Source organism: Onychostruthus taczanowskii, unplaced genomic scaffold (genome assembly GCF_017590055.1).
Source record: "Onychostruthus taczanowskii isolate IOZ18803 unplaced genomic scaffold, ASM1759005v1 scaffold15, whole genome shotgun sequence".
NCBI lineage: Eukaryota > Metazoa > Chordata > Aves > Passeriformes > Passeridae > Onychostruthus > Onychostruthus taczanowskii.
The window spans coordinates 7369946-7397904 of NW_024498685.1; the positions used below are offsets into that span (position 1 = coordinate 7369946).

The window sequence follows — 27959 nt, forward strand, 5'->3', positions numbered from 1 at the left end:
TGAAAGGTTTCATCCATCACCTTGTCTTTTTATCACTGCTATTAAATTTTGCATATTCCTCTGAGAATGCCAACAGTTTCCACTACAGCCAGTCCCTGAGTAGAAGCTGCTTTCAAAACACTTCTCCCTCCCAAATTTTGTGGCTAAGCGTGACCCTGCATCTCACGGCAGTATCAACCCTGCCCAGCTCGCAGAGGTGATGCCCGAGGAGCCAGCGCCGTGCCGAGCACGGCTCTCACCTCTGGCTGGGCCCATGCTGATGTCAGAGCAAAACATACCCTGAGGGCTGGAAACACCGGCGTGTCCATCCCGAGCACCGGGAACGCCTGGGTGTCCGTCCCGAGGGCTGGGGACACGCTGGGGACGCGGCGTGTGCACCAAAGCCGGAGCGGGCGCTGAGGGAAGGCGGGACGCGTTCGCGGGCGCACAGCGCCCCCTGCCGGCCGCCCGGCGCCCCTGCCCCTTTCAAGGGAGGCCCCGGAGCCGCGGCGCCCGCGCGCAATCCCGGAAGTGGCTCAGTGGGCACCGCGTGTGGGGAACGGGAACGGGGAAAGGGAACCGGGAACGGGAACGGGGAAAGGGGTAGCCCCGGGAACTGGGTGCAAAGTGGGCGCCGGAGGGAACTGGAGCCGGCGAGAAACGGGAATCGAGAGGCAAACTGGAGCTCGGGACGGAACGGGAGATGAGGGTTGAGGGTGTGGGGGGCGCAGAGACACAGAAACCGGGAATCGGGGAGCAGAGGGAGCTGTGGAGGGGATCGAGGAACGGGAGACCGGGGCGAAAGGAACTGGGAGGTCCGCGTGGGGTGGAAACGGGGATCTGGGAAGCTGGGAAGCGGGAACCGGGAATTGTTCAAAGGGGAGCCGGACGGAGAACCGCGATCCGGGCGGGGAACGTGAGCCAGGGGAGGGGGAACCGGGAATGGGGGAGGCCGGAGCTGCCGGCCGGGACACTCACGGTTCCCGAGCCAGAGGCCACTCTGCCTTCCAGCTCCAGGCGCCTTTGAGCCAAAGAAGTGGATCTGTGCACTTGTACTTAGTGAGGATATGTAACTGTATTCTTACAACTGAAATGGCATGCTTTATGTAAACAAAATTTAAGACCTTCATGCTTCTGGTTCCCATAGCAGAAATATTTTCCTCATGCAATAACTTCCCGTGTAAATGAAGGTCAAAGAAGCTGTTACAATGAAAGCATTACTGGTGCCTTGTCTGGCTTTGTGTCTTGCCTCAGACGGAGCCTGTGATCTCTGCAAATATGACAAGACTATGTCAAGAGCCAGATGAAGGCTCCCCTGAAAGTTTTATTCTGCCCAGATGCAGCAGTCTGAGGTTGTTCAGACCAAAGATGGTTTTTGTTTGATGAGAGTTGTAGGAAAATACTTGGATTCTGCTGGTAAAGGGACTTGTAATGGAGATGTGCTCCCCAGGCTGGTTGAGATACCAAGCTCTCTAGCCTGTGCATCACCTTTGCACTGATCTGTTGACTAAATCAGTGTTTTTACTACTACAAAAATCACAACACCAAAAAAGGTGTAAAAAACCCAAAATTCACAATAGATAGGCAAAACCTGAGATTTGGATTAAGAAAGGAACAGGTTATCTATGTGGTTGCAATGGTTTGGGCTTCTTTGTTCTTTAGTCCAGGCCTGGAAAAAGCAAGGATTGGCAAGTGTTTTTTGCTCCTTTTGTCAGGGCCTGGTGAACACATTTTTACCTGCTCTTTCTGTTTTCTTTTTTTGCTGCCCATTTAACACCTGAAGCATGCTGCCTCCTTTGAAGTCTGCTTTTAACTACAGGCCATAATAAATTAGCACTACGTCTTCTCCCCCAGCTGTTCGTTCATTTTGTCATAATTTTCCCAACATGAGTGAAGTAATTACTCATTAACCATGCTTGGAGCCATGTGCATGTGCAGAAGGGAAGCACACAATTAAATCTGGCATCAAACAGTGTTTTTAAGTCAAATCTATCGAGACCTATAGCCAGCTCTTTGAAAAACTTTGAAAAACATGGGCAACATACAATTTCTGTCAAGGCCCCATCAGCTTTGCTGCTTAATTAGCTCTGCTCTGAGCCCACACTTTCTTTTTGGATCTCAGTGAAATCTTAGTCAGACCTGTCTGTGTGTACTGGACAGATGGAGATCTAAAGCCAAAGAAATGTTTATTAAATACCTGTGACATGTTGAGGATGCTGCCAGTTCTAAGTGGATTTTGAGCTGCTTGAGGAAAAAGTCAGAACTGTGAAAATGTTATGTGCCTGCCTTCCTAGCATGTGACCCAGGAGGAGCAGTCCACTCTGGTTTTTGTGAATTCTAGGATCCACACATCTCCAGCTATGATTACATTTGTCATATGAGAAAAAGCCATTTTTGTCTGTTTACCCGTGATGAACAGAGAAGTAAATTTGTCCAAAAGAACTTCTGGAAGGAAAGAGCATAAGTATAGACCCTCTGGAGAACAGATGTGCAGGGTACAGAGCATGCACAAAAGGAATGGCCTGGCACTCAGTGGTAAGATAGGCTTCAGCTGTCTAAGAAACAGATATTTCTCTGTGTCCTACAGAGAATTATGGTTCTTGTATATGTGCCTTGATGCCTGTTTGATGCATCAGGTGTTGAAAGAAGTGCAGCCTCAGTACCTGCAAATTTTTTAGGCAAAATAATGCAAGTACTAGTTGGGAAGCAAAATCTTTCTGATGGGGCAAACAGAGTAACCTGAAAACATTGCTAAAAATTCAGGAAGTCTTGTGCCTGCCTGAATTCACTTTGTTCTGTATTGCTGCTTGGCTAGAAGACAGGAATTGACATAGGTGTATGTCAGGAGGTTTGGAAGCTGGGAACCCCTGACTAAAAGTCTTCATAATCTCCACTGTAAACTGTAACCAATGAAGTGACCTTGGTGTGAAGGTGTGAAACAAGGAAATTTGCAAATGTTTGTGACAATTCCCAGCAAGTGCCCCAGCAAAGAACTTTTTAAGGGTTGGGTTTTAACGTTTTTGAAGGTGGGCTTTGCTCCATCAGATGTGCTGCCAGAGGATCTCTCTGCTGCTTTTCTGCACTTATTGCTCACACCAGACGGGATAACAAACCTCCAGGAGTATGTCCCAGAGGAAATGAGCGTGGCTGCAGGAGGTGTGCTGGGCCATGTACATGCAGAAGTTTTAGGCAGGGATATGCCTGTCTATTCCCAGGCTTTCTTGAAGCTGGCACTCTTCACCCCATATCCTCACCCCTGTGGTAGTTTTATTTGTTTTTCCTTCTGGATAGTTTTTGGTTGTTTTTTTTTTTTTTTTTTTCCCCTTCATTCTGCAGTTCCCAACTAGGGCTCAGTCATAACAAACTGAGAGTCTGCAGTCTTGCTTTATTGGAAAAAATTCCCTTTCCCAGGTATGTTAATGCTGAACATCTTCCTGATCACCAGGGAAAGTGGGCACCAGCTCCACAGCATGGACATTGTCACATGCAACCCCATGTCATGGGGCTGAGTCTTTCCTTATGGTCCCAGCTTTGCTTTCTGTAAGGGAGATTAATCACTGGAGCTGTATTTCTTCCTTCCAGGATTATGTCAAATGGCAGTGTCTTATTTCCTGAAATACTGTGTTAGCCTCTCCTCCTGTATTTCCACAAAATCTTGGTGTTCCTATTTTTAGACTCTGTTGGAAAGTATTGCACTAAGTTTAGGTTGTGCTGAACCAAGCCGATACTTTCAGTGGTACATGTGTGGCCCTGCACTTAAATTTTTTTTAAGAGCAACTTAAAAAGTAATGGTCATCACTGATATATTAATAGTTCAACTTGCTCTTCCCCACTATGGCTGTTAATGTAACAAATTTCTAATAGGGAGCTGCAGTTTGGAAGGGAGACAAAATGAGTTCAGAACAGAGGGTTACTATTGCTGTAGGTTGATTTTTTTACTGTGGTTGAACCAGAAGGAGATTTAATGAAATCTGACCTCAGGTCTGGTTTTTCCATTTTGGCAAACAATAACAGTTCTGTGATCCAGAATTGATGAGCACTTCAGCAACACTTCAGTGTTTGGTTTCTTGTGTTACGTGTGCAGCCTTCCCGTGTGAACCTTTACATTCCCACCTAATTTAAGATTCTTACTAAATGCTATTTCTTGTGTTACGGGTAGATGATGACTTGTGCAGCCTTCCCGTGTGAACCTTTACATTCCCACCTAATTTAAGATTCTTACTAAATGCTGCCTAATTTAGAGCAGGCATCTCTGAGTAAGGGGCACTTGGGCTTAGTTTTTGTTGAGTGTTGGTTTCTCAGCTTTGTTAAGTCACGGATGTTAGATATAGATGACTTTTTGAGATTCATTGTGTGTTCAGAAAGCCTTTTTACCTAAGGAAGGGGTTTGATTTGCCTGTCTGTGTTACTCCTCTGTCCCTACAGCTGTTCAGAAAATACAGTGACTTTCACATCTGTGACCACCTAGACTGTTTATCCTGCTGCTGCCATGGGGAATCCATGGAAGCTGTTGTTTAGGAGCAGGGCTTGGGCCCTGCTCTGTGACCTGTGGCTAGAAGGAAGCCTGCAGGGATCTCTGTTCCTTCCAAGCAGAGAAAGCATAGCAATGCCAGCACAACCCCCCAGCCTGGGGGAAAAGGGTGCTGCAACAAATCAAGGTTTAATTCAATCAAGTGATCTTTGGGAGAGTGAGTAAGGATGAAAGTTCTGATTGTTCACGCCTTGTGAAATTGCAGTCCTGGGCTAATTCATGCTGGAGCCAAGGTAAGTCACCTCAAAGGAAGAGCAGGGAGGCAGCCACAGGTGACCTGAACATGCCTTCAGGGCTGTAGCACAAAGGAGCAGGAGGAAGAAAGTTGTTCACCTGGGGATTAACTAGCAAGTCAGAAAGTTCTGCTGTTTTATCTACTGCTTGATCAGTTAAGCAGCAGATTGCTTTTCTGAAGAAGGCAAGTTGCTGGTGCTGAAGGGTGTTTAAATATCTGTCACACCAAACACTGGCACATGCCAGGGTATGAACTGCCCTTCTACTAGAGAGCACTCCTCCCTGTAGAAAATCGAGCTGTGAATATTTTAATAGATTATTATAATCAACAGTGAATGCTGCTGGAAAATCCTGGCAGGTAAAAGAAACAAGGGTTTTGTAGGAGAGGATTAAGGGTGTGTCAATGTTGGTTTTATCTGACAGCCTTTCAAATCAAAGTCTGCATCTGTTTATAGGTACTTTGTTTCTTGTATGGTTTCTCTAGTTTATCAGTGACTCAGAAATACAGGAATCTCCTGTGGAGTATTAAGAAGGGCTTAACCTATGCATTGTAAATACTTGTGCTAATGAGGTTTGAAGCAAAGAAAATCAGATTACTTATCTGTGCTACTACTTTGCCACTGACCCTGACAATTTAAGGGTGATTTATGATTTCTGGCATGCCTTCCAGGCCTCTTAGCAGAGTGTTCCAATCAGAATTGCCCTGAAGTCTTTAGGAGTCTCCAGAGAACTGGACTGAGAGCCATTTCCCCATGTCTATATCAGGTATCAGTTGCAGACAGCACGGAGAAACACACTTTCAGCACTACCTAACCCGTGCCTTTCTTTTACTGCAGTTATTTCCTTACTATGGCGCTGAAATCTGTGTGCTTCACCTTTTGTCAGGACATGTGAGCCAACCTCACACACATCCTGCAGCACTCTAGGCTTGACCTAGCAGGCTTCTGTAGAGCGTGTTAGTTCAGTGGTTGCCCAAGCCTGTGGATAACTGAGTTCTTTCCAGAAGAGCTGGGCATGTGTGTCAAGTAAAGATGTGTTAAAATACCCTGTGGCTTCCAGTCAGAGTGGAAAGTGCTTGGGCAGAATTCAGTTCTAGACAAGCTGTTGTCACAGACCTGTTCAGCATGTGTCAGCCAGACAGACTTGTGATGTGTTACTGGGAAATGGTGCTGCTTCAGAACATTCTAAGGTAAAAAAAAAATAGTGGGAGCACCTGGTGATGGTTTGGGCTTCTCGTGGCCACAAATTTGTCTGTCATTATTAAGAAGGGATTAGTGCCCTAGACATTCTCCTCAAGAGGTCCTTTATCCTGCTGCTGGTTTGCTAGAGAGAAATGAGTTCTCACTCTGCTTCACGTGTCTGGAGGGCAGACAAACACCTGGCACACTGTCACATCCTGCTAAGATGGCATGTAGTGCCAAACCAATGAGCTGACCAATGTGATAAACCTTTGTCTGGCTCAGCTGGGTTTATGGCATAAAGCCATGGTTATTCAAAGCAAAGGAACTTTTTGGAAGTGACTCTTTGAGAGAAAGTGCATCTAGGGACTTGTCTGCTTGGCAATTTAGACTAAAGGTGTGAAGCACATGCATAAACTTGACATTCTTTATTCAGAGAGAAATAGCTTGACTTTGTTGTATAGCAAACTTTATCTGAATGGGAGCATTCACTCTGAAATCTGTGTATTCATTGACCTCACACTTTTAGTTAGGAACCTTAACTTTCCCAAGTGCTGATGTGTAGACAAGCTCTCAGGACAAATGATGTTCCCAGTGAAATAAAACTTGGTACAGCTGCTACCAGTGACTTGTAAGCTGGGAGCAAGATGGAAAGCATCATAAATTCATCTGTGTCTTGCAGGCAGGATCATATGCTTTTCAACTGGCATAGCCAAAAATGTGTTTGTACATAGATATCATTCCTTCCCAGTGGTAGGCATTGAACAGATTCTGTTCTACATGCCGATGGTCTGTGAGAGAGCAGGTGTTTCTATATCTAACGTACTTCAGCTCTGAACCCAGGGCTGTTATTTTAACTTGGGATCAGGACATATTCATTCCAAAGTCTATGACCCTCACTGCCATAAATACTTCTTTTTTGTTGTTGTGGTTCTTGGTGTTTTGCACTGTTTTAAAGAAAAAGTCAGCATTATAGTAAATTTGATTCAAGCGACTTTCCATACTCTACTTCTTTGGGGTTAATGATTTCTCCTTTTTAAGGAAGACTGATTACAAAAAATTGCATACAAGTGTTGCTCTGAATCTCATTCAGTCGAGTGGGTGTGTTGGTGTTGCTGCTGGGTACCTGCAGAAAAAGTAAAGTTAGGTATGTCAGGGGGACCTGGCTGGCAATCCTAAAATGCAGGGTTCAAAAAGCAGACTTTTTAGCTGAGTTAGCTCATAGTGTGAAGAATCCAAATTACAATGTACAGGGAGAAAGGGGTAGCATGTACATGCTGTACGACTAACTGACAAATCTGAAAACACTTGAGTTAATTAAATGTTCTCAATCATCCCTGTGAGGTAGGGAAAACACATCATATCTAAGGGTCATACAATTTGTGAAAAAATAGCTTCCTAAGGTGTTCTCAAGGTGAATTTATTTATAAATGCAGTGTCCAGCCCCATCTGTGTTATATCTGAAGAATTCTCTGCTACTGAAATGCCATGAATGGCTGTGGAAAGGCTGGTGGTAAAGGAGTGATGAGGTAAGGGAGTTTATTTCCAAAATTAGGTTTCAGGGTTTAAGAGGCTAGGACTATCAGAATTGGGTGTCTGTCATGAAGCCTCTGTTGCCCCTGAGGATCTCCCTGTTCTTGTGGAACATTAGATGACAAGTAGTCCCAGCTCTGCTTCACCTTGCCCCTGGTTCACCTTGTCAGCAGATGTCTCTGAGGATTCAGTTTCACTGTCGGGCAAGCAGAAATAGCAGCTTACACCAAAAGAGGGATGTGCAGGTCCCTCATCTCAGCCCTGCCTTTCTGCTGGTGCTGCAGTTCTGCCTCTTACCTTGTGCTACTGTTAGCAGCTGTTGGATTCCTCTGCAAGCCAATTTAGTTCATTAAAAGCAATAAAGAAAAAATATTGGAAGAAGAAAATGAAAAAAAAATTTTGTTGCTGCATTACTAGCTAGTGCAATTTAGTAAGACAAACCATGGACCAAGGTGTTGGGTGTTGGATACCAGCTGCCCATTCTCTGTGTTCTGGGATGTTTTAGATCACCTCTGGTGCCAGCCTGGTATGCTGCATGCCCACCAGCTGGGCATTCAGGTTGGAGCATGTTAGGTGCTTCCGGAGCACAACTTTTGGATTATTTTTTTCTGAAACCCTCTGGTTTGTGTGCTGTGAGCCTGCTCTGTGGTGCAAACCTGTGTGGTAAGGAGGGGACAGTCAGGCAATTTGTTCCCAAAGAAAACCCCTGAGCTGAAGCATAATTAGGGATGTGGCCTTAGTGAACTGAATCATCTCTGCAGGGAAGGGGTCTGGCTGCAGAGCTGGAAGAGTGGGAATGCCCTGCTGGAAGAGTGGGAATGCTGTGGATGTGCTCAGCTGGGAGCATACACAACCTACCTGCTGAGATACCACCCAAACCCAGATTCCTGGTGCTCACCTCTTCATAGCCTGACACCAGCCCTGCTTGTCTTCCAAAAGCTGACTGGTTTGCAACAGAACACTGTACCATGAAAAGCATGAGGGTTTTTAGCTAAAAGCTGTAGTTTTGATAATTGCAAGGTGAATTGTCTGTACAAGAAAATGGTGCAGGTGAGCAAAGATACCCAGTTTGCAAACAAGCAACCAAGTTTCTTTCATGGATTGGTGCAATTTTTGGGCATGCACATGGTTAGCTGTGCTTGATAGGATTGTTGATACAGACAAAAATCAATCCTAAAAGCCTGCTTGCCACACCATACTTTTGGAAAAAGCTGAGGGTGTGACTCTCAACTAATATTAGTGGTATTAGTGAAGAGCAAGCTCCCAAAATGTGAATCAATGGCCAGGATTTTAAACAAGTAATCTGTTAGCAGCAAAGCTGATGCAACATGACTTCCTATATGCTGTATCTTGGGACTGATGGCCATACCTTTGTAGTGGGGCCTGAAGTCTGTCAGAAGGATGGACAATAATGTCCTATGTGCAGATTCTCCTGTTTATAGAAATATATATGGGTATTCTCCAGGAAGATAAAGTAGTCTTCCCCTTCTGCCTATTTTCATAAAAGTTATAGTACCTAAACTTTTTTAAAGGTGTCTGCTCCTTTGTCCCATGTGGCTGGAATGGGCCAACACTTTATCAAGGTATAGGGTAATTCCATTGTCCTCATTTCCATAGAAAGGCAGATGGGAACAGGGAGTCAGGGGTAAGCTTCCAAAACTATTCCAAGGTGAACCAGAAGCAAAGAAAAAGACACAGTCTTTTCTTTGCAACACTTACCTTCCTGGTACCTGCCTCCTGAGTGAGGTCCCAAACCCTTTCATGGCTCCAGTTTGAGGGAGGAGATGGGCATTGCAGAACTGGATTGGAATTCTGCAGAGCAGCAGATAGGGAATATTGTCCTAGGAAGCACTTAGGGAGTATAGACCTCAGTTGAGCAGAGGGTTTTGGAGATCACAGCCATGTGCTTTGTCTCCTGGGTTATTTCATGGATGTTCCAAATTAATAGGTGAACTTGATAGTTAGGCTCCCAGTCTGCAGTTTATAGACCTGTCTAAGGAATTTGAAAATTTAACTGGGACATGGGAAACAAGCTTGATTTGGGAGAAAATATTTATTCATCAAGGTCTGCAATTGTCAGTTTTCCTTTGCGTTTTAATTTGCAAAGCCAGATGTCTCAGGTCACTTTAATCTTCTTTCAGATATGTTCCCAGCATTGCATTTTGAAGCTAGAAGATTTTTTTTGGGTGGGTTTCTTGCAGGTAGCTTAAAAATGGATGCTCCCAAAGAAGTTCAGACACCAGGAGAGTTCAAATGTGAGCTGTGTGAGTTATCAGCCTTGTGCACATATTATGGGCGGACGTCACCAAACTCACACTTGATTGTGCAAGTGCCCTCTGAGATCACAGACTTCATTTCTGCCATGAGCATTGCAATCCTTGCAGAGTGCACTGCATGAGCCCAACCATGTGCTCTACTGATCCTGAGCATGAGGCTTGGTACTTAAAGTGATCTCCTTTTTTCCAAAGGGAATGAGTGTTAAAAATTGTCAGTGCTGGTAGGAAAAACAACAATCAATTTTTGTGCCCTGCTTCAATACCATGCAAAAATCTGTATTTAACCTATTTCCTAGCCCCACTGACTACTCTACTGTACCGATATTTTCTTGCAAGAATACTGCTGACTGCCAGCCTGGTATTTCTGGGAATAGCCCTTCCCTCACTGTAGCCTCCCTCAGCTGAGCAATACATACACACGGCATGAATGAAATATATATGGAAAAAAAACACTTCTTAAGAGCTATCTGGCATGATGTGGAGTTTTGAATAGCAGTGTTTTTTTGTGTGGATTGGACAATCCTTTGTCAGACCGTGCAACATCAGGGTGTGTGGATGCTCACTCTGTGTTTATATTTTCAGACCAAAGCCTTTTCTCTCTCTGCAAAGCAGGGATAGTTTGACCAGGAATTATGCAGTTACAGCTTTGTCTGCAGACATGAAACTCCCCATAAAATAAAGCACTTTGCTTGAAATGCAAGAGTAGCTTTGTGGAGGCCGTCATGGTCAACAAATTCATCAGGCAGACATGTTCAGGAACTCTCTGGAGCTGGAAGTCAGGCATGTACTCAGCATTTCACTCCAATAAGACTGCTCAATTTCTTAAAGAATGGAAACAGCTGTTAATCACCAGCTGCTGGGGCTGTTGTCCTTGGGCAGCTGTCTTTTTATCATTCCAAACCCCACAGTGCTGCTGGTTTTCCCTCTTCACTCATCAGAGCAATGGCTCACCTTTGATCAGGTCCATTGCTGAAGAGTCTGAATGTGACTCTTAATTTAGGTTATCCAATCTCAGAGTTAACACTCCAGCTTTATTTGGATTGCTCAGGTGCCAAAAACAAAAGAATAATGCTGAAGCATCACACTTCTATAGATGCTTTTAAGAAACAGCTTCACATCCCATCTTTCTTGGCTTGCTCATGTGTCCCAAATGCAGTGCTGCAGGAAATGTGCTGGACAGGGGGCCCTGTCAAATGGCTCTGCAATGATGAGGGCTGGGAATCCTGCAAGGGGAGCTTTGCAGACACAATCCTGTCTTTGTATCCCAGGGACTTGTTGACAGGGTGATTTGCCATGATAAGATGCCTGATCTTTCCTAACAGTGGAAGGCTCTGGCCAAATCATTTTCTGTTTGAGTGGACGGAAAAAGGAGAGAGGAACACAGTGCTGGACACACTCCTGCACGCACTTTTGTGTGTGTGGAGGCAAGGAGAAGGCAGTACAAGCTGACAGAATACCTTTTATCCATATTATCCCATAATCCAAATTTTACTTAAGCCCAGGAGTAAGCCAGGTGCCCTTGCTGCATGCCCTAGGCAGACAGATGCTCAACTGGCTTCTGTGTTCTTTTGCCTGGAGCTCCCAGAAAAAATAAGGCTTTAGTTTTTCCCAAGCAGGTTGTGAAATTATTATTAAATGCACTCCCTCAACACCCTGGAGCAAGCAGTACAGTCTGTGACATAAAGTAAGCACACTGGAGGTAACTGCAGGGCTCTCTGCTGGTAGCTCCTGCTTTCAGGAGCTGGGGACCTCAGCTTTACAGCAGCAACACAACCAAGAGCAGTAAAACCTTTGTATTTCATACTCACATGCATGCAGCTTTGGAAGAGAACTTGTGATTAAAAGCTGTGCAATTGAAATGGTGACTTGACAAGGTGCTGAAGGGACTGAAGTTTGCCATGCTAAGGGATCCCTGTTATAATAGATGGAAGATGGTTAAGGTAAAGCATTGAGAAAAACTTAGTAAGATGACACTGAGAGACTCACCAGTTGCTCTACTTTTGGAAGAGAGATAGGAAGTACAGTATAGGACTGAAGGCAGCTGCAGAGCTGAAGGTTTTGAAAAGGAGTTGCTGCATTACCACATACACAAGAGTAAGATGAGCAAATCAAGTACAAAGGGCTGATAACTTTTCAACCTCTACGATTTCCCCCTCTTAACCATCCCCTCAGTGAAGTATACACTTAAAAGCCTGAAATTATTCTTTTGCTGGCTTTTGGAAGAAGCATATGTCATGAGGGATCCTTTCACCCCTGACAAGGACAAGTTCCTCATCATTAGATCTTGTTGCAGTTTGTGTAGAGAGCAGTGTGTGTTGGTACAGTAAGTAACAAGCAAAACAAGCTGCTTCAATAATTTCTTTTTGTTCCAGTCCTGGTGACCTGTCAGAGAAAGATCAAGCAGCAAAATCCCAAACAATCCATTTTAAAGCAAACCATTCCCCCTTGTCCTACCACTACATGTATGTTAATTGTACCTAATTGGATGTTCTTGTGGATTCCACCAGATGAAGCTCTCAGTATTAAATTAAAATGATCAGCAGCCGTGAATGTTCTACTTACAGGTAAGCACAGTCCAGCCTCTCAAGCACAAGGAGTGCTCTTTTCTACATTCTTAGCACCAGGAAATGCAAGGGCAATATAAATCACACACAATAGTAGGTCGGGTTTTTTTCTGTAAAGGGAATATAAATATCCATGGATTGTTAGTTTTGCATTCGCAGCACAGGGCTGTCATCCTATTTGCAAAAATTAATGTTTAAAGTGAGCAGGGAAGAGAGTTGTACCATGCCATGCTTGCTCTCTGAGGAAGAATGAATTTAAGTAGCAGCTGGAAGGCAACCTTAAACTATGAAATCTGAGTGCAGTCCAGAAAGGTGGAGTAAATTTACTTGTCTTAATTCCTTCTTCTCAGTGCAGAGCTGGCCCCTTTGTTTGCTGTGAGTCTCGGATTTTGGGAGTTGGGCAGACACAGCCAGAAGGATACTGGCACACTTGGCTCAGTTCAGTTGCTATTCTGACTTGTGGCAGTCAGCACCAAGGATGGGCTAAGAGGAGCATGCAGTAACATCTTTCTCCTGATTGGGTTTATTTCCTTGTTAAAGAAACTTCTTACTCAGGTTTGTCAGGGATCCAGTTTCAGGAAAAAAGGTTTAATAATTGAATTTTGCAGCAGCAGGAACAGCTCAGGCTGCTTCCTCTGGAAGGGGCCCCGAATAAAGAAACCCCTGAGCTTTTATACCCCTACAGTCTGTGCACCTGTTCCCATGGGGAATTTTGGGTCTGGGGTCTTCCTGCTGTTCACTGGCTCCTGCAGAGTCTCAGGGTGACCAGTCCTCTCCCAGACTGTGATGCAGGGCCCTGAGCCCTTTGTTAGGAAAAGGATCTGTGCCTGTTCCTGGCTTGGTGCTGGGGGCTCCAGTTGTTTCCTACTATCCATGGCACAATGTGCAGCTGGCATGGGAGCTTGCACACCCAGCTACCTGCACTGGGAGTATTTCTCTGCATCCTATCTCTGAAGGCTCTTTTGACATTTAAATGACTGAAAGTCACCAAAAGTGATTGCAGCTCAGAGGGTTTGGTTTGTTTCTCTCTATTCTGAAGTTAAAGCAGGCTCTGACTAGCTGAAGTGCCAGCACTTTCTGGTTGTGGCTGTGGTGGCTGGGCTCAAGTTTCCACAGCCAGGTGGCTCAGGGCAGTTGTGTGGAGGCCAAGCTGACATGAGCAGGATCTTCCCTGCTGTCCCTGCTGTGGCAGGGGCTGACTCCCTCCCACACAGCCCAGCGAGGAGCCAAGAGCAGCTACTCAGAGTTTGGGCTTAGGGGCTCAATTCCTGCCCTGACACGCCAGGTTTATCCTTCCTTTCTAACAGCAGAGGATTGGCAACACAGACACATTTGGGACAAACTTGAGCACATTTAACTATTTTCATTCCCAAATCAATTGTCTTAATTTAGGAAGGATTCAGCAGATATTTCCATGTGTGGCAGTTTGAGCTGTCAGAAATAGAGCATTTCAGCCTCTCAGGGTCTTTGCACACACTGTGCTTTTCTGAATGAAGGTGGGGCTTTTTCTTTGAAAAGATGTGTTTGTTTCAGTTAACCCAGGCCTTGGCAATGAATAGAAGATACTTGCAGTGAGCTAATGGAAGCTTCTAATCTTTTTGAAAGTCCTGCTTATTTTGCCTGTTGTGGAAATCTGTCAGTCATTTACTGCTTGTTATCTGAGTTTTCAAGATTCCCCTGATGGTATCACTCAAAGTAAAACATTGATTGTAAATAATTGAGAATAAATTTCTTACCAAACTGGCCAGGCCAGATAGTGAATCACACATATGACTATGGTTTCAAAATGAATTTAGCAATACTGCTTAGGTAACATTGAAAGAGATCTGCAGAAATGATAATTAGTGCTTTAAACACCCACACCACAAAGTAAGTAAACACATACTATCCCTCTTCATGTAGGGAAAATTAAAGTCCAAAGAAGTAAAAACTTATCTAAGGCAATATGGAGAGACAAAGGTAGAATAATATCTCTGTATTGGCTGTGGTTCCTGCTTGTGCTTGAACCAAGTCCATCAATTCACTCCTGAGCTGAGTTAAATGTTAAAACACAGGAATTGAAGCTGAAGAAAAGCATACTTTCTTGGGCCTCTTTGCAAAGAAGCTGTACCAATTGGAAAGGTTTTAGTGACAGGTTGCTTTTTAAAATGTGGTAATTCAGAATAGTATTAGGCTAATGTGTGGCAAAATTAAGACTTTTCGTACCTTGGATTTGGCAAAGGGATTTTAGCTAGCTTTGGGGGACCTAAGGGGACTTGAGAGACAGATCAGATTTTAGGGTTTTCATGAGACAACCCATGCTAGCTGAAGTCTATTTCCTTTTATTGTGCCAATGAAAGTCATGAGTTAGAGCTGTTCTGTATAGTGTTCATAAACTTAAATATCTCCAAATATCCTCTGAAGTTTCACTCAGTGATTAATTTACTTTAATCATTTTGTGGCTTGTATCACCCTGCTCAAGTCTTTTATCAGAGTGCCTTGGTAAGTGCCATTAGTTCTGATCCAACTGGGAATAATTCCAATTATTATCTGTAATGTCTTAAAACATGTCAAAACCACACAAAAACTAAGATAACAGAAATGCTTTTAAAAGTCTTTGGGCAGGTTGAGTACCCTTCTTCCTATTACCCTTTCAGAAAAGGGGAGAGGAAATTATATAATCTGACCATATTAGTAATTTAAAATAGTTACTTCTGTTTTATTGCAACACTTTCTAAAGACAAGGAAAAAAGGTGGCTCTTGGAGAAGAAAGGAGGGAAGGGAGGAAGTTTCATCCCTTGTTGCTCACCTCAGCAGAAGGTGACTGAGCACTGACCTCAGACATGATTGTAGGCATTAAGTGATAAATGTAATACTACAGCTGCTTCCCACTCAGCTTCCAGTCATGTAGGGTCAGTCCTGGATAGGGATGGGCAGAGCCTTTCCTTTACATATTATGTAAAGATACCATCCCCATATATATATTACTTTCAGACATGATTCATGTCAAAACAGAAATAAACTATGGCAGCATGCTTTGGCAGCTGTTTTGCCTGAATTGGACTATTAAATTTGGAATTGAAATGGTCCCCCTCCTGCCTTGGTCATGGAAGGGAGAAAACACATTAAAGAATCATCTGATTAAACACAGAACTGTATCAGGATAAAGCTTTAAAAGAAGGGCTCGACTCTACATGGTCAGTTTAATTTGTAGGGCATTGAAAGAAAGGTTAGGCTGAAAATCCCAGGACTGAGAGAGCAGGACTACAGGTACATGCTCCGGGGTGCAGTGGTTCATAGTCATGATTTCCCCAGTTTCTGTTGGCCAAAATCTGCACTAGCAACTCATTTCAGCCGAAAGAATGCAAGTTGAGCACCTGTTCTACCTGTGAGGAGCTGCATTTTGACATCGGGGATCCCACCTGCAGGAACAGCCTCTCCCCTCCTTTGCCGTGGCCCAGTGGCCACCTTTGGGAGCACTGAGCCTTGGAGCTGGGGGGCTGTGTGCCATTTGGTGATGCAAGCAACAATGGCCAGGCCAACTGAAACTCTAATCTCCCCTTTTAAACTGGCAGCTTAACGTATTAAGGATACCAAGAGACAAAAAACAATAGGCTCTGGAGGTTGTGCAACTGAAATCCACTTGCAGGGCTTTGCAGAGACTAAGGCCTCGCACTCATTCCTGAGCGTGAAGGGGCCTGGCAGTCAATGCAGAAAAGGACAATGGATGAAGACAAGTTGTTCCCCAAGCTTCCAAGTCACGTGGAAGCAGGCTGATTGTGATTTTGATATAATTATCACCTGAATCTGCTGCTAAAGCCCAGATAGTGACGTAAGAAACAAAAACAAGGAGAGGAACACAGGAACAGCCAAGCCTAGCTCCCCGAGAAAGGCCAGCTGCAAATGACCATGGCAAGGGGAAAACTTTACTATTTAGGTAAGACCCAGGGGTTCCATTTGTCCAGTTCTATCTAAACTGATGTCTTTATTAATTTTTAAATCTCCAAGAATAATCCATCAGCAACACCAATTCCAGCTTACCCATGAAATCCTATTTGGAATTTGGTGATCAGCACATCAAGAGAACCAGGGATGTCAAGTCTCGCTGCAGAGCAAAGGAATAATACATTAATTAGTTTCTCTTCCAGTTGTTCAAACTCTATATTGCAAATACATTAAAATGTTCCGTCAGTTTTGCTTCTTTCTATTCAATTACTAACATCTGGTTACAGCTCCTGGGAAAAAAGTAAATATTCAGTCTGTATGACCTGTGAACAGAACAGGGATAGCAAAAATACCTTCTTTGTGCACAACTTTGCTATCAAGAGTTCAGAGGAGAGCCATTAGCTCAAGCTTTAGTACCAAGTGTGGTTCTAGGTTTTAACCAGTGAGTACATTTATTGAGGGTAAGGGATGAAATCTCATTTGAATTGTCTCAGATTAATTGAGTTCATTAACTACTCCAGTTATTGGACACCTCTGTGATACTGATATAATAGTGATACTTTTTAGTAGTCTCCTAGGACAGTACAAGTGCATGGATTAATGGAAGTAAGAATAGTTTTTTTGGGCGTTGCGGAAAAGATGCTCTGTTGAGAGAGCCTCCAGTACTTGGTACTTGTGTGGGCCTTGAGGCCATTTTTGTGGAGATTGGTGAGGAAGAGTGTGCTGAGGCTCCAAGTCTCACACGCCATTGCAGGAATTTGGAAGATCCTCCCAGGAACTAGAAATCTTCATCAAGCAAGACTTGGAGGAAAACTTTGCTGTTTCAGTAAAATCCATGGAATCGCTTATACCTTTATTCACTCTCCAGGTATAATCCATCAGCAACACCAGCTGCAGCTTACCCATGAAATCCCATTTGGAATTCAGTGAGCAGGCCAGGAAACCCATGCATGGTGCTGGAAGGAGAAGGCAGCTGAAGGAGGGGTGTTGCTATTCCCTGGAGCAGGGAGCTGGTGAAGGTCACTTTAACAGGAGCAGTGGGACAGTTGATTTGGGAGTTTGATTTTTCACCCACTTGGCTCTAACCAGATGTTAGAATTATTGAGTAAGAACAAGTTAAATTGCTGGAATATTTCAGCCTAGAAGAAGAAGAATTCATTTTAGAAGAATTCTAAATATAAATGTAGTTTAATGAGACTGGAACGTAAGCATTTCCATTTTGTGTATCCTGCTAGTAATGTTATTTTCTTTACAGGACTGTAGTCTGTTCTACTCCAAAAGCTTCTGCCTCCCCTGTGTGAAAGAAAAGCTAAAGGCCTTTCCTTTGGAAATACAAGAAGACATGGATAAAAGGAAGCCCCAGCAGAAATCCTGCAAAAAAACGGATACAAAGCATAAATCCTGAAGGTCCAAGAGCGACAGTTCTTTGGCTGGGGTTTCTCCTCTCTCTGCTTGGAGACTATCACGTTGCTCCTTTTAAAGAAGTGACCTTCATCAGCTCACTACTACCAGAGAGAGCAGCACATTTCCTTGCCCTTGGCTTGGGTTCAGACATCCCCGTGCAGCGCCGGCCGCGCCAGGGAGCGGCTCCGAGGTGCTGAGGAGCCAGAAAAGAAGGCAGACGAGCCTGCTGTCACCGTGTGAAATGCTTGCAGTAAGAAACCAGACAGCACAGAGCATAGGAACAGTGTCCAGATTTCCACATTTGCTATTTTAGTGCTTTGTGTTGTTCTTGACACTCCCTGCAGTGTTATGAAATTCCAAAACAGATTGATCTGGCTTAATTCAGAATATACCCAAGCAGGTCAGTGTACACCAATTGTTAATCTGGCAGTGCTGTCCTGTAAGATTACATAAGGCAGGGAATTTAAAGCTTTATTTTTAAGTCTAAACTAAAAGTGCTGTGAGAAAATGTCATCAATATAATACCTAAATTTCTCAATATTGTAATCTTAATGCTATCACAGCATTGAGACTTGAGACTTTGAAGGTTGCTGCTTCTGCAATCAATAAAAGTATTTACAAGTCCCTTGCACTTGCAGTCACTTTTCACTTAACCTTCCAGTCCATGTCAGCACAGCAGCTCAAGAGGACCCTGAATACATCTGGCTTATGCTTTACAATAAAGGTGACTTCTTTTTCACTTTCAAAGCAGTTAATCTGGAAATAGAAAAGTTCCATTAATACACTCAAGTCTTTCCTGAACCAGACAAATAAACTGCAGCTGTAATAGGGATGTCAGAAACACAGTTGCAGGTAAAAAAGGTAAGAAGATCAATGGAAACAGCAGTTTGTTTAGTCAAAAATTAGCTTCTTCAGTTATCTGTTTTGACTGTCTTAAAATTTAGGTGGCTTTTATGTAAAACCTGAGTCACACGCCTTAAAAATACATCTAGAATGCTCCCTAATCACAAAATCCCCTTTTTTACTCAAGTTACTGCTGGTCATTGCTTCAGAACCTGTTAATGCTTTGGTGAACATCTCTTTTTCCCAACACTTCCATCCATATAACTTGTAATAGGACAACATCAAAAATCATTTCAGTAGAATGAATCTGTGTTTGTTAAAAGAAATCAACAGTATTTCAAGGAATTGTTTAGGACATTGAAGTATCCTGAAATCTTTCTTTTTAATGAACTTACTATATTGGTGCCCTCCGTTCAGGACTGAAATTTCTTGTAGTGGAGGAGCAATAATGGACCTATTAGTAGCCTTTTCAAGCCCTAAGTCCTTTAATAAATAATATATATATATGTCTCTAAATGTGGGAAAAAAGACCCAAGTTAGGAGGCAACATTTCAGGTTCCTTTTTGCAGTTACAAAAGACTACACTTTCAGGGAAAGTGATACTAAACTTATGTAAGATGGTGGTATTATATTTCAGTTTCATGTTAGGAACACTGTTTAAAAGTTGTGGTGTGTCTGTGTCTGTTCCTTATAAACATTAGAGGCACGTCCTGTGCTAAACCCACAACTGAAGAAAGCACTTTCCCACCTTTGAATTGTAGTGTTATAATCAAGCTGCCAAAGCAACATGGTTGTGTGAGATCACAGGTTATGTTTACACCAGCAAACATACCTTGAAATATGTTTTTTGCTGGATTTCCCATTGTTCATGACAGATTGTATTCTTAAAAGCAGGTTTTAAAAGCCTGCCTAGTGCAGTTCTGTTGTCAGTGAGACTGGGATCTCATCTGTCTGACCTGTTCTCCCTCCTGCTCAGCTTGTTCTGTGCCCTTTTAAGACAAAAGCAGTTATCTCATTTATTCATAACCATTATCTTTGCCTTTACGATATGACTGAGTCATTTTAAGCCCTCAGAAATCTTCATGCCTTTAAGTGCTTGTTATGTTGAACTGAAGGGGGGAAAGACTCAGTGTTAAAAGGGAGCAGAACCTCAGAGCAAAACTACCTAAGATTTAATTTGTGTCAGTACAGTTCAGTTATTTATTTTACAGCAGGAAAAACCAAGTCAGGGATGCCTCTGCTACACAGTTACCTGGCTGTGAAGACCTGGTAGGTGCAGAAAAGCCAGCAGGTACCACAGAGGGACAGCAGATGTGTTCTGGCATCTCTGGTCTATGCTTTAGGGAAAGGAGACTGCCCTACATGCCACTTGGTATTTCCTGGAATGACAATGGATTATTATCTGTGCCCAGCTCTTAGAATTTAGTTATTCCACATTCTTGTACTTCCACTGAACATGATCGTTATGGTCTCAGTACCATCATATTTTAATATATATGTGATTTCACAGCCTGAATGATACCATGCCCAGCTTTTCCTGCTCTTCATGGATGCACAGCCTTTACAGGTGGTTTTCATTGGGGTCTTCAAGTACTTTCAACTTCAAGTACTTTCAACATCAGGTCTTCCATGCTCCTGAGCACAGCTGATGAAGAAACCAGAGTCTTTTTCCTCTGCTGGAATTTCCACTTCAGCACTCTGTAACCAGCTTAAAATATCCCCAGATTCTGGAAGGAAAGCAGCTACCTGTGACATACTTCCCTGACTGATTTAATTGAAGATGTGCTCATTGAATTAGTCAGTGGTGCATTTCACACAGAAGTGCACTTGTTGAATTCCATGGATGTCTCAAACCAGCCATACACCCCATGAGAATATGAAAGATCAGAGCTGGATGGTGGGTCAGCACCAAACTTAGGTCATATATATAAATAAATGTATATGCAATGTCTCTGGGTTGTGTGACACACCCACTCCTGCTTCAAAAGACATCTAACAGTACACAGGGAAGCACCAGTACTTGAAGATGCTTCAAATAGGCTGCTTTCTGAATGTCACATTGCAGTGAGTTCCCTTCCTGGAGATAAAAGATCAGCACATGTCATTAAATTAACTTTTAAAAATATTTTATTTTTTTAAAACCATTAAGGCAAAACCGTGTTTCAAATTAAGTTGGTTTACATTCAGTCTGAAAGGATTAAAGCACATAGGTTCCTACCAGTCTCTATACAAACACTGTGAATTCAACCTCTTGTTTTTAAAGAAGGCAGAAAAAATCAGAATGTAAAAAAGAAAAACATGTTTAGTTCAAGTTTTTTCATCCTAGATCAGTAGGCTGGTAACATTTGAGAATGCATCATTGTGTGTAGCTAGACGTGACTGTAACATTCACAAGCGCAAGATACCTTGTCCTTCCTATAAATCCCTGAGAGACCAGGGCATCCATTCATCCTTGGAAGTGTCATTTGCATTGTTCTAACAGAAGGAAACTTGGGAACTTGGCTTGCATTAGTGGTTTTTACTGGGAAACAAGCATTCCATGAGAATTAGGTTTGACTACTCCTTGCAAGAAATGTGCTCATTCTACGTTCTGTACTTACTGAAGTAAAATGTACCCAAACCAGCTGACTGGAAACAATAAGCTATTTTATTTTCTCTTTAATATTGATATGTTGATTCAATGAAACACTTGTTAGCTCTATTGATTAGGGTTTGGCAACATTAACAACACTGTACTTTTTTTGAATCCTACCAGATAACAGACCATTTAAGACGTGAAGGAGGGCTTCATCATCCTGGGCCACTTAAGCTGTGGTGCTGCATTCCTCGAGATAATTCTGAGCAACTGTTTGTAAGAGCTGCGGAACAGCAGGAGCTGCTCAGGAAGCAGGTCCCCCGAGAAGCAGCTAAACCAGACTTGTCAAACCACCCAGAGGGGGTTCTGGAGCACGCCGATAGCACTGAAACGTTGGGAAGGTTCGTTACCGCTAAAGCAGCAACTGAACCGTGCACGCTCCTGCTCTGCCCAAAGCCAGGGCACTGTGATTCCATGGAGAGAGCTGCTGTGTGTGGGGATGAGCCCCTGCATGGGCCGGCTGAGCAGGGGTGGCTGTGAGTCACCTGCAGGAGGGTGGTGACCTGCTCCCAGCTCTGCAGCACGTCCCACACAGGCTGCCTGGTGACACTGCACTCCTACACACCCGGAGTACCACGCAGGACTGGTGTGCCACCGGGATTTCAGTGGCTCAGGACTTCCCCGTCCTGCCGATCTTTTTTCTTTCAAGTGGAAAAAATGCCACAAAACTCCTGGCGGAAGTCTTTTCCACAAGAGGGATTACCTGCATACCCAACGTGAGAAAATACACCAAAACATTACTACTACTTCAAGTAGTGAAACTACCTCAAGTACCTCATGCTTGATCTTGCAGTCCTTATTTAAGGTCCAGCCTGTGATCAGATCAGTCTCTGTGCACGCTGCCCATCCCCTGGCAGAGGCAGCTCATCTGAAATTGAGGTCCTTGCAACAGGAATTCTGTTTCGAAACATCCACAGCAATGGAATCTGACAAGACTGATGCAATAAAGGAGCTCAAGAAAAAACACACCCCAGCTTCAGAGGCAGAAAAAGATTTAAAAAAGCTGTGAGCACAATGGAAAAAAAAGAAAGGAGGAAACAGCCTTCCTTAGGGGGGGCTCAGTTACACAGCGGGTTTGTGTCATATGAAGTGACAGGGTAAAGGAAGTGGCTGCAGGTTAGCACAGGGAAGTCCAGCAGAGCTTTTGCAGACATGACACAAACACCTGAGGAGACAACATACCTGTGTGGTGACACTGATGAAGTGAGAATGCCAAGTTGCAGCAATTTAAGGAAATAAAATGTTATATGTTACAAATAAAAAGCAGTAAGTACAAATGATAGCTAGAACATTTGTAATAGATTGTGCTTGTGATACCTACTGTGTTTGGTGATTCACACAGCAAAATAAAAGGTAGATACCTTTGAAAGGTACCTTTTTCCCTATATCAGATGTCCTTAGAAGGATGCTGTAGGCACAGACTGTCACACCTGCATGCACCAGACACAGAATCCCTACGAGCAGACTGAATTCTGTTTAAAACCCCTCCTGTAGGGAAGCCAATAATGCCATTTCAACGTTTTGTTCTGTGCTGCCAAATCACGTTTGAAATACATCTATAAAACAGCAGGTCGCCCTCAGGGCAGATGGCAGGGAATAATCCTGAGTACATGTTGTTATTCCCAGTGAGCCACAAGTCACTTCCACAGAAAACACCAGCACTGGTGCATGAACCAAATGCAGCTTATTTTTAGCTCTTTTCAAAGGAAAATGAGCGACCATGCTGCAAAACAAAGATCTACTCAGTTCTACACACTATTTTTCCTATTGGTGAACTTGAGTTAAAAACTTGATTTTGGGATTGCAGCTATTCCTCAACTAGACTTGCTTTTATTAAAATTAAATAAAAGGAAGTCTGTGTTCTATGTGAAAATATATTTTAAAGTTTTGTTATAATCATCAACACCAAACACTGATAACTCTGAAGAACTTGTGATAGTTCTTCACAAATGATACAGCAATAAAGACCAGACAGGAATAAATAGCAAATTGTCTTTGACATCAGCCCCTTCATCCTTAGGCCATAAAAGGAACTACTTCCTCACTGTACAAAGGGTTCACAAGATAAAGTATGTAACAAATATTTAAATTAAATAATTTACACATTTTTCTTTAAGCACCTCTGTAATTAATTTAGTGAAATTTTATACCTTGCATTTATATTCTTGAATTTTATAAATTGAAACATGAAGAAATGGTATTACATTAAATTAAAAAAATCCCACAACACATAACAAGATCAATAATCTTAGATCAAACCCACATATTATTTAAATCTCCAGTAAAAGAAGGATAATAAAGCTGATTAAACCTAAATACAAAAATTATATGCAACTGATTATCAGGAAAGCACTTGGGACATAAGCAAGCACAGATACCACGCTCCACCTTACATTCCAACCCTTCCTAAAGGACGAGGGGTTTCTGAGAGGGACCATTATTTGCAGACCTTATGCTTAAACAGTACCGTGACAGCTGCAAATGCATTTGTCAAATGCAGTTGCAGATTTTCAGTTAAGTCACAGGGAGCTTTTTAGGAGAGACTGAAACTGTTCCTCTGCAGCCACAGCAGGATATCCCCCAGCTGCTCTGCCTCAGATGGGGCCCAAGTTTGTGCAGGCTCTCCGTCAGAAATGAGGAAATTCAGACTCAGTCGTATGTGACCCAGCTCTCGTGATGAATAAATCTCCCCAAGTTTTAGCAGTTTGAATAAACAAACAAATGTTTAGATGCTTATTATAAGCTCTTTGATGTGCAGCCTTGTGCCAGCTCTCTCATGAGAACGGGCTTAGTGCAACTGCTGGTATTTCCGAGATCTGCGCAGGGCAGGAATAATGCCGAACTCTGCTCGCTGGCAGCGCTTCAGCTCTGCAGCAGCTGCTGGAAGCAGAGCACAGAGGCACATGGAAATGGCAGTTGACACAAAATGTGGTTGCTTTAAATGCAATGGAAGATGTAGTTTCTGTAAGTGGAAACTTTCCTATCAGTTTGTGTTTAAAGGGAAAGTGGGATTGGAAATTTTGAAAGGTAACTAATTTTTTTAAACAGCAGCTTTAAGGGGAATATTTAAGGAGGAGAGAAGAATGAACCTCAGGTTTCCCTAATACTTGGCACAAAACCTTCCTTTTCTTCCCCCCTTCCCCTTTGACAAAAAGTACCCAGGGCACCAGAATAAATAAATAAATAATTTTTTACCCCCCAAAAAAATGCTAAAAAATGAGTAATTTGTAGGTTTGCTGAAAACTTAAGGAAGCCATACCATTGTTTCCCAGGATATTTCTCTATCCATCTGCTGTCTCTTGCCTTGAGCTGTTTGTGGGGTCTGGTTGCTAACCAGAGTTCTTCCATGCTATGACAGTAAAACTAGTTATGTTGGCAAGAATCAGATCCAAACTGTACCTGATGAGCCAGTAAATCTTTAATACCATTTTAATCCTAAAATCTGATCACTTTGCTTCCCTCCATAGATGGGGTATTTTAAAGTATTAGTTTATCTGCACATAGGGAAGATGCTGAAGTAGTCAATCAGAAATAGATCTGAGACTAGTTTGGATTCCAAATTAAAAAAAAAAAAAGGCATAAACTGAATAACTTTAAAATCTCCTTGGCCAAAACCTGCTGTAGTCATCTCCTGAAGGAGCAAATGTAGTTCCTTAAAAGCGTAATGTAGAAATGAGAAATTCTTTTGCCCACTAATTCTTGGGAAGGGAATTGTCTGCCCTGTGCCACTCTTTGAAGTGACTATGGGAATGTGCACGGGACAGCAGTGTGGGCAGTGGAATCCATCCAGAACTTTAGGCTGTGTTAACATCTTGTTCATATTTCTGCAATTCAGAGATGTGTTCTCTTTCTTTCTTTCTTTTTTTTTTTTCCCCTTTCATTAAGGATCTGCAATTTAATTTAAAACAGAAATCAAATCTTTAATGTCCAAGGAAGTAGTCAAAAATTTCTTGCTGGTTTTCAAATAACAAAAAAATTATGCACTTTTCTCATGCTAATAACAGGACCTTGTTACAAGCAGCTGCTAAAATATTATGTCTTTCACTGAGTTACTCTATTTGCAATTCTTTAGAGCTTTGCTGAGAATTTAAGTGTTTATTATTAATTTTCCATGTTTTAAAGTGTTACTAAAGTGTTTTAGCCACTTTTGGGAACAAGAGCTGGAAAAATAGTTGTGCACACTGACTGTGTCTGATTTTTCCTGAGAACCTACAGTACACCTAGACTATGGAACACAACTTTGAAATACAACTTTGAAATTTGCCCTTTGCAAAAAATCTGACCTTTGGGGGGAAAAAATTCAAGTTATCTTTTTTTTAGAGGATAAACTAACTGGCTCCTCCAGTCTCAGAACACCATCCGAGAATGGCTGATATTTTGACAACTTCTTGCATGAGCAATATCACAGATCAATTTTTTCCATGGCCCAAACCCCACAGCTCCTCAGTGAAACAGGGTTGGCTGGAAGAATAAAGCAGCAGCATTCCTAAAATCCTCTGTTTCTGAGGGCACACTGTGTGCTGCTCTGGGACACAAAAGGCAGCCCATTTCTCATCTGAGGGCTCCTGGCAAGACCAACATTCCTCTCTGAGTGTTTGAGTGTTCTTCCTGCTGGCAACAGGGAAGGGGAGGAAGTTTTGTGCACATGCAGTTACTATTTCTATCCTGCCCTAGATGCTCATCAAATTTGAGGCCTGTGCTTCAATATTTTACACTAAATATATCTGTAGTTATCTATAACTTCTGCCACAATCATTGCCCAGATAAACCCCAAGTTGCCTTTAAACCTGTAATTTTTCCAGTGTCCAGCTGTGCCTGTGGGCCTGGACAGAAACAAGCATTGCCACTGAAATAGGAATGACAGTGTGATGTTCTCACTTCATCACTCAACCCTTGCAGTGAAGATTCTGGCACCTTCAAATGTGCTACAATAAAACAAGTCCAAAGAGTCCTCCTGTGCCACTGAAAGCTTAACTGTAGTGAAAATGCTGGGATTGCTCCTGAGGCCTCGTTCTTGTGAAACAGAAAGTAAAATAAGGAGTAATAATGTGAAGTTACAGTATCAAAGAAACGAAAGAGAAACAGCAGAGTGCCTTGCATGCAGCTGGCACTTCTGGGCAGCTTTCTGAGAAAAGAGCCCATGAAGTGGCAAAGTCAGGAAGCCATTTCACTGTGGCTTTTTTTTGCAGCAGGAGAACAGCAAGTGCTGTTGTAAAAATCAGTTTACTCCTAGGAACACGATAAACTCTCAGCTGTGCTGCCTTCCTTTCTATGACAGTCTGACACCTACAAACACTGCTCTTGGTATTACTGTCACCTTACCCACAAGGACAAAATCTGGTGAAAACAACTATCAAATACTTCTATCCATGAGGCCGAAGAAGGAATAGAAATATATCCAAGTGGGTAAAAAATGAAGCAGTGTGTTCATCAGCAAAGCAAACAGGTCCAAACAACTACACTGCCAAGAGACTTAGAGGAAGCCGGTGCCTTTCCTATCCAATCATTCCTTTGGAGTCATCTGTCACTGCAGCAGAGTGCAGTATCATTGCTGGAAAGTTAAAATTCTTTTTTTTTTCTGGGGTAGGATCAGATTTTTCAGTCTCTCCAAAACTCTTGCTAATTCAAAAAAGTATTTTTATGTCAAAACTGCATCCTGAGCTATTACAAGTTCTACAAAAATACAGGGTATACAACATCTTTTCCATCAGTGATATTTTGACATTTCCTTAACAGACTTCTGAAACAAAAAGGTCCCATCAGTTTATCATGTTTACTCTTCAAGACACACCTATTGGAGTATCTCTGCTGTGTTTTAGATAACTCTTTGGATTTTCTTTAATTTCATAAGAGAACTGTCTGTTAAACATGCTAACCCTAAGTATGCCAATGTAACATTAGATGAAGCTGTACATAATTTCATGGAATTAAAGCAACAATGGATCAAAGATCTTTCCAAATTTTTAGAAGTGTATGGACAGTAATATCCAGCCATTTGCTACACCTAGACTGAATGCTTTAAGAAAAAGTGTTAGTTGGTTCTCAGTAGTTACCATTAGGCAAAAGTGCATTGTCTTTCTGATTGTGCAGATACCTGGAAGGAAGGTGCTGAATTTGTTATATTAATACTATAACGACTAAACCAAGAGGAAATACAATTTTGTTCATTCTGTTACTTAACATTCTGATTTATTATACAAATATGTATTCCTTACCAATCTTCAAATTTCCAAATAAAAGAACCATTGTAAGACACTTCATTGAGCACTCTGACCAGTATTTTTCTGCAGCACTTTTTCAAAAGAAGAGAAAAGATCCCAAACCAAAAGAAGTGTAACACTCCAGTTCCCCAGTTTTAGATTTTTTCTGCTCTGGGCTGAGTGAACAGCCCACGACTGTACAAATAGTTTTGCTCCCATCTGTATTTCTCTGTCTTTAAATATTGTGGAAAAAAAATACTAAAAGTCCTCAATACATATCCCTGTAGATTTCCTGTAGTAAAGGGTGTAAATGTGCATCAGATTCAGTCTTCTTGATTATCTGAACAAGCTGAGCATGCTCTGTGACCAGCTGTCGGAGGTCAGCCATTTTTTGGAGAAGTTTTGGGAAGAGGAAGGTGTCATCAGGATGGTTGTTTTGCAAGTGAAGTTTCAGTACATGCACAATGCTCTCCTGCATTTTTTCAATGTGTCCTACATTTACAAGACCAGGACGATCTGTTCTCAAAACAAGCAAAAGAATACATGTCATAATTTTATAATGATTCCTCAAAGTGTAGTTAGTGGTAGAACTGAATCTTCCAGAGGACAGAAGCTTTTCCATTAAAATTTTTAATTCATGAGAAGGAAATAAAATTTA

General features: G+C 42.5%; 2 protein-coding genes and 1 long non-coding RNA gene across 8 annotated transcripts in view; 1 reads left to right on the top strand and 2 right to left on the bottom strand.

Moving 5' to 3' along the window:
• Positions 1–9598: 9598 nt before the first annotated feature.
• Positions 9599–17624, top strand: CDPF1 (cysteine rich DPF motif domain containing 1). Its single transcript, XM_041398614.1, is given in 5 exon segments — positions 9599–9784; positions 11656–11665; positions 11958–12029; positions 12032–12054; positions 17475–17624. Coding segments are annotated over 5 exon segments (441 nt in total).
• LOC121332803 lies at positions 9773–17480 on the bottom strand. The gene is made up of 4 exons (XR_005952198.1): positions 16316–17480; positions 12294–12405; positions 11540–11643; positions 9773–9949 (listed from the first exon to the last, which is right to left on the bottom strand). It is a non-coding gene; the product is annotated as an uncharacterized LOC121332803 (long non-coding RNA).
• Positions 17625–20575: 2951 nt separating the features above from the next.
• Positions 20576–27959, bottom strand: part of PPARA (peroxisome proliferator activated receptor alpha) — a 33606-nt gene continuing 26222 nt past the window's right edge. For all 6 annotated transcript variants that reach the window (XM_041398893.1, XM_041398894.1, XM_041398891.1 and 3 more), the window contains one exon: positions 20576–27817. In XM_041398893.1, coding sequence (XP_041254827.1) covers positions 27570–27817 — 248 coding nt within the window. In that variant the 3' untranslated portion in view covers positions 20576–27569. The remainder of the gene's footprint in view (positions 27818–27959) is intronic.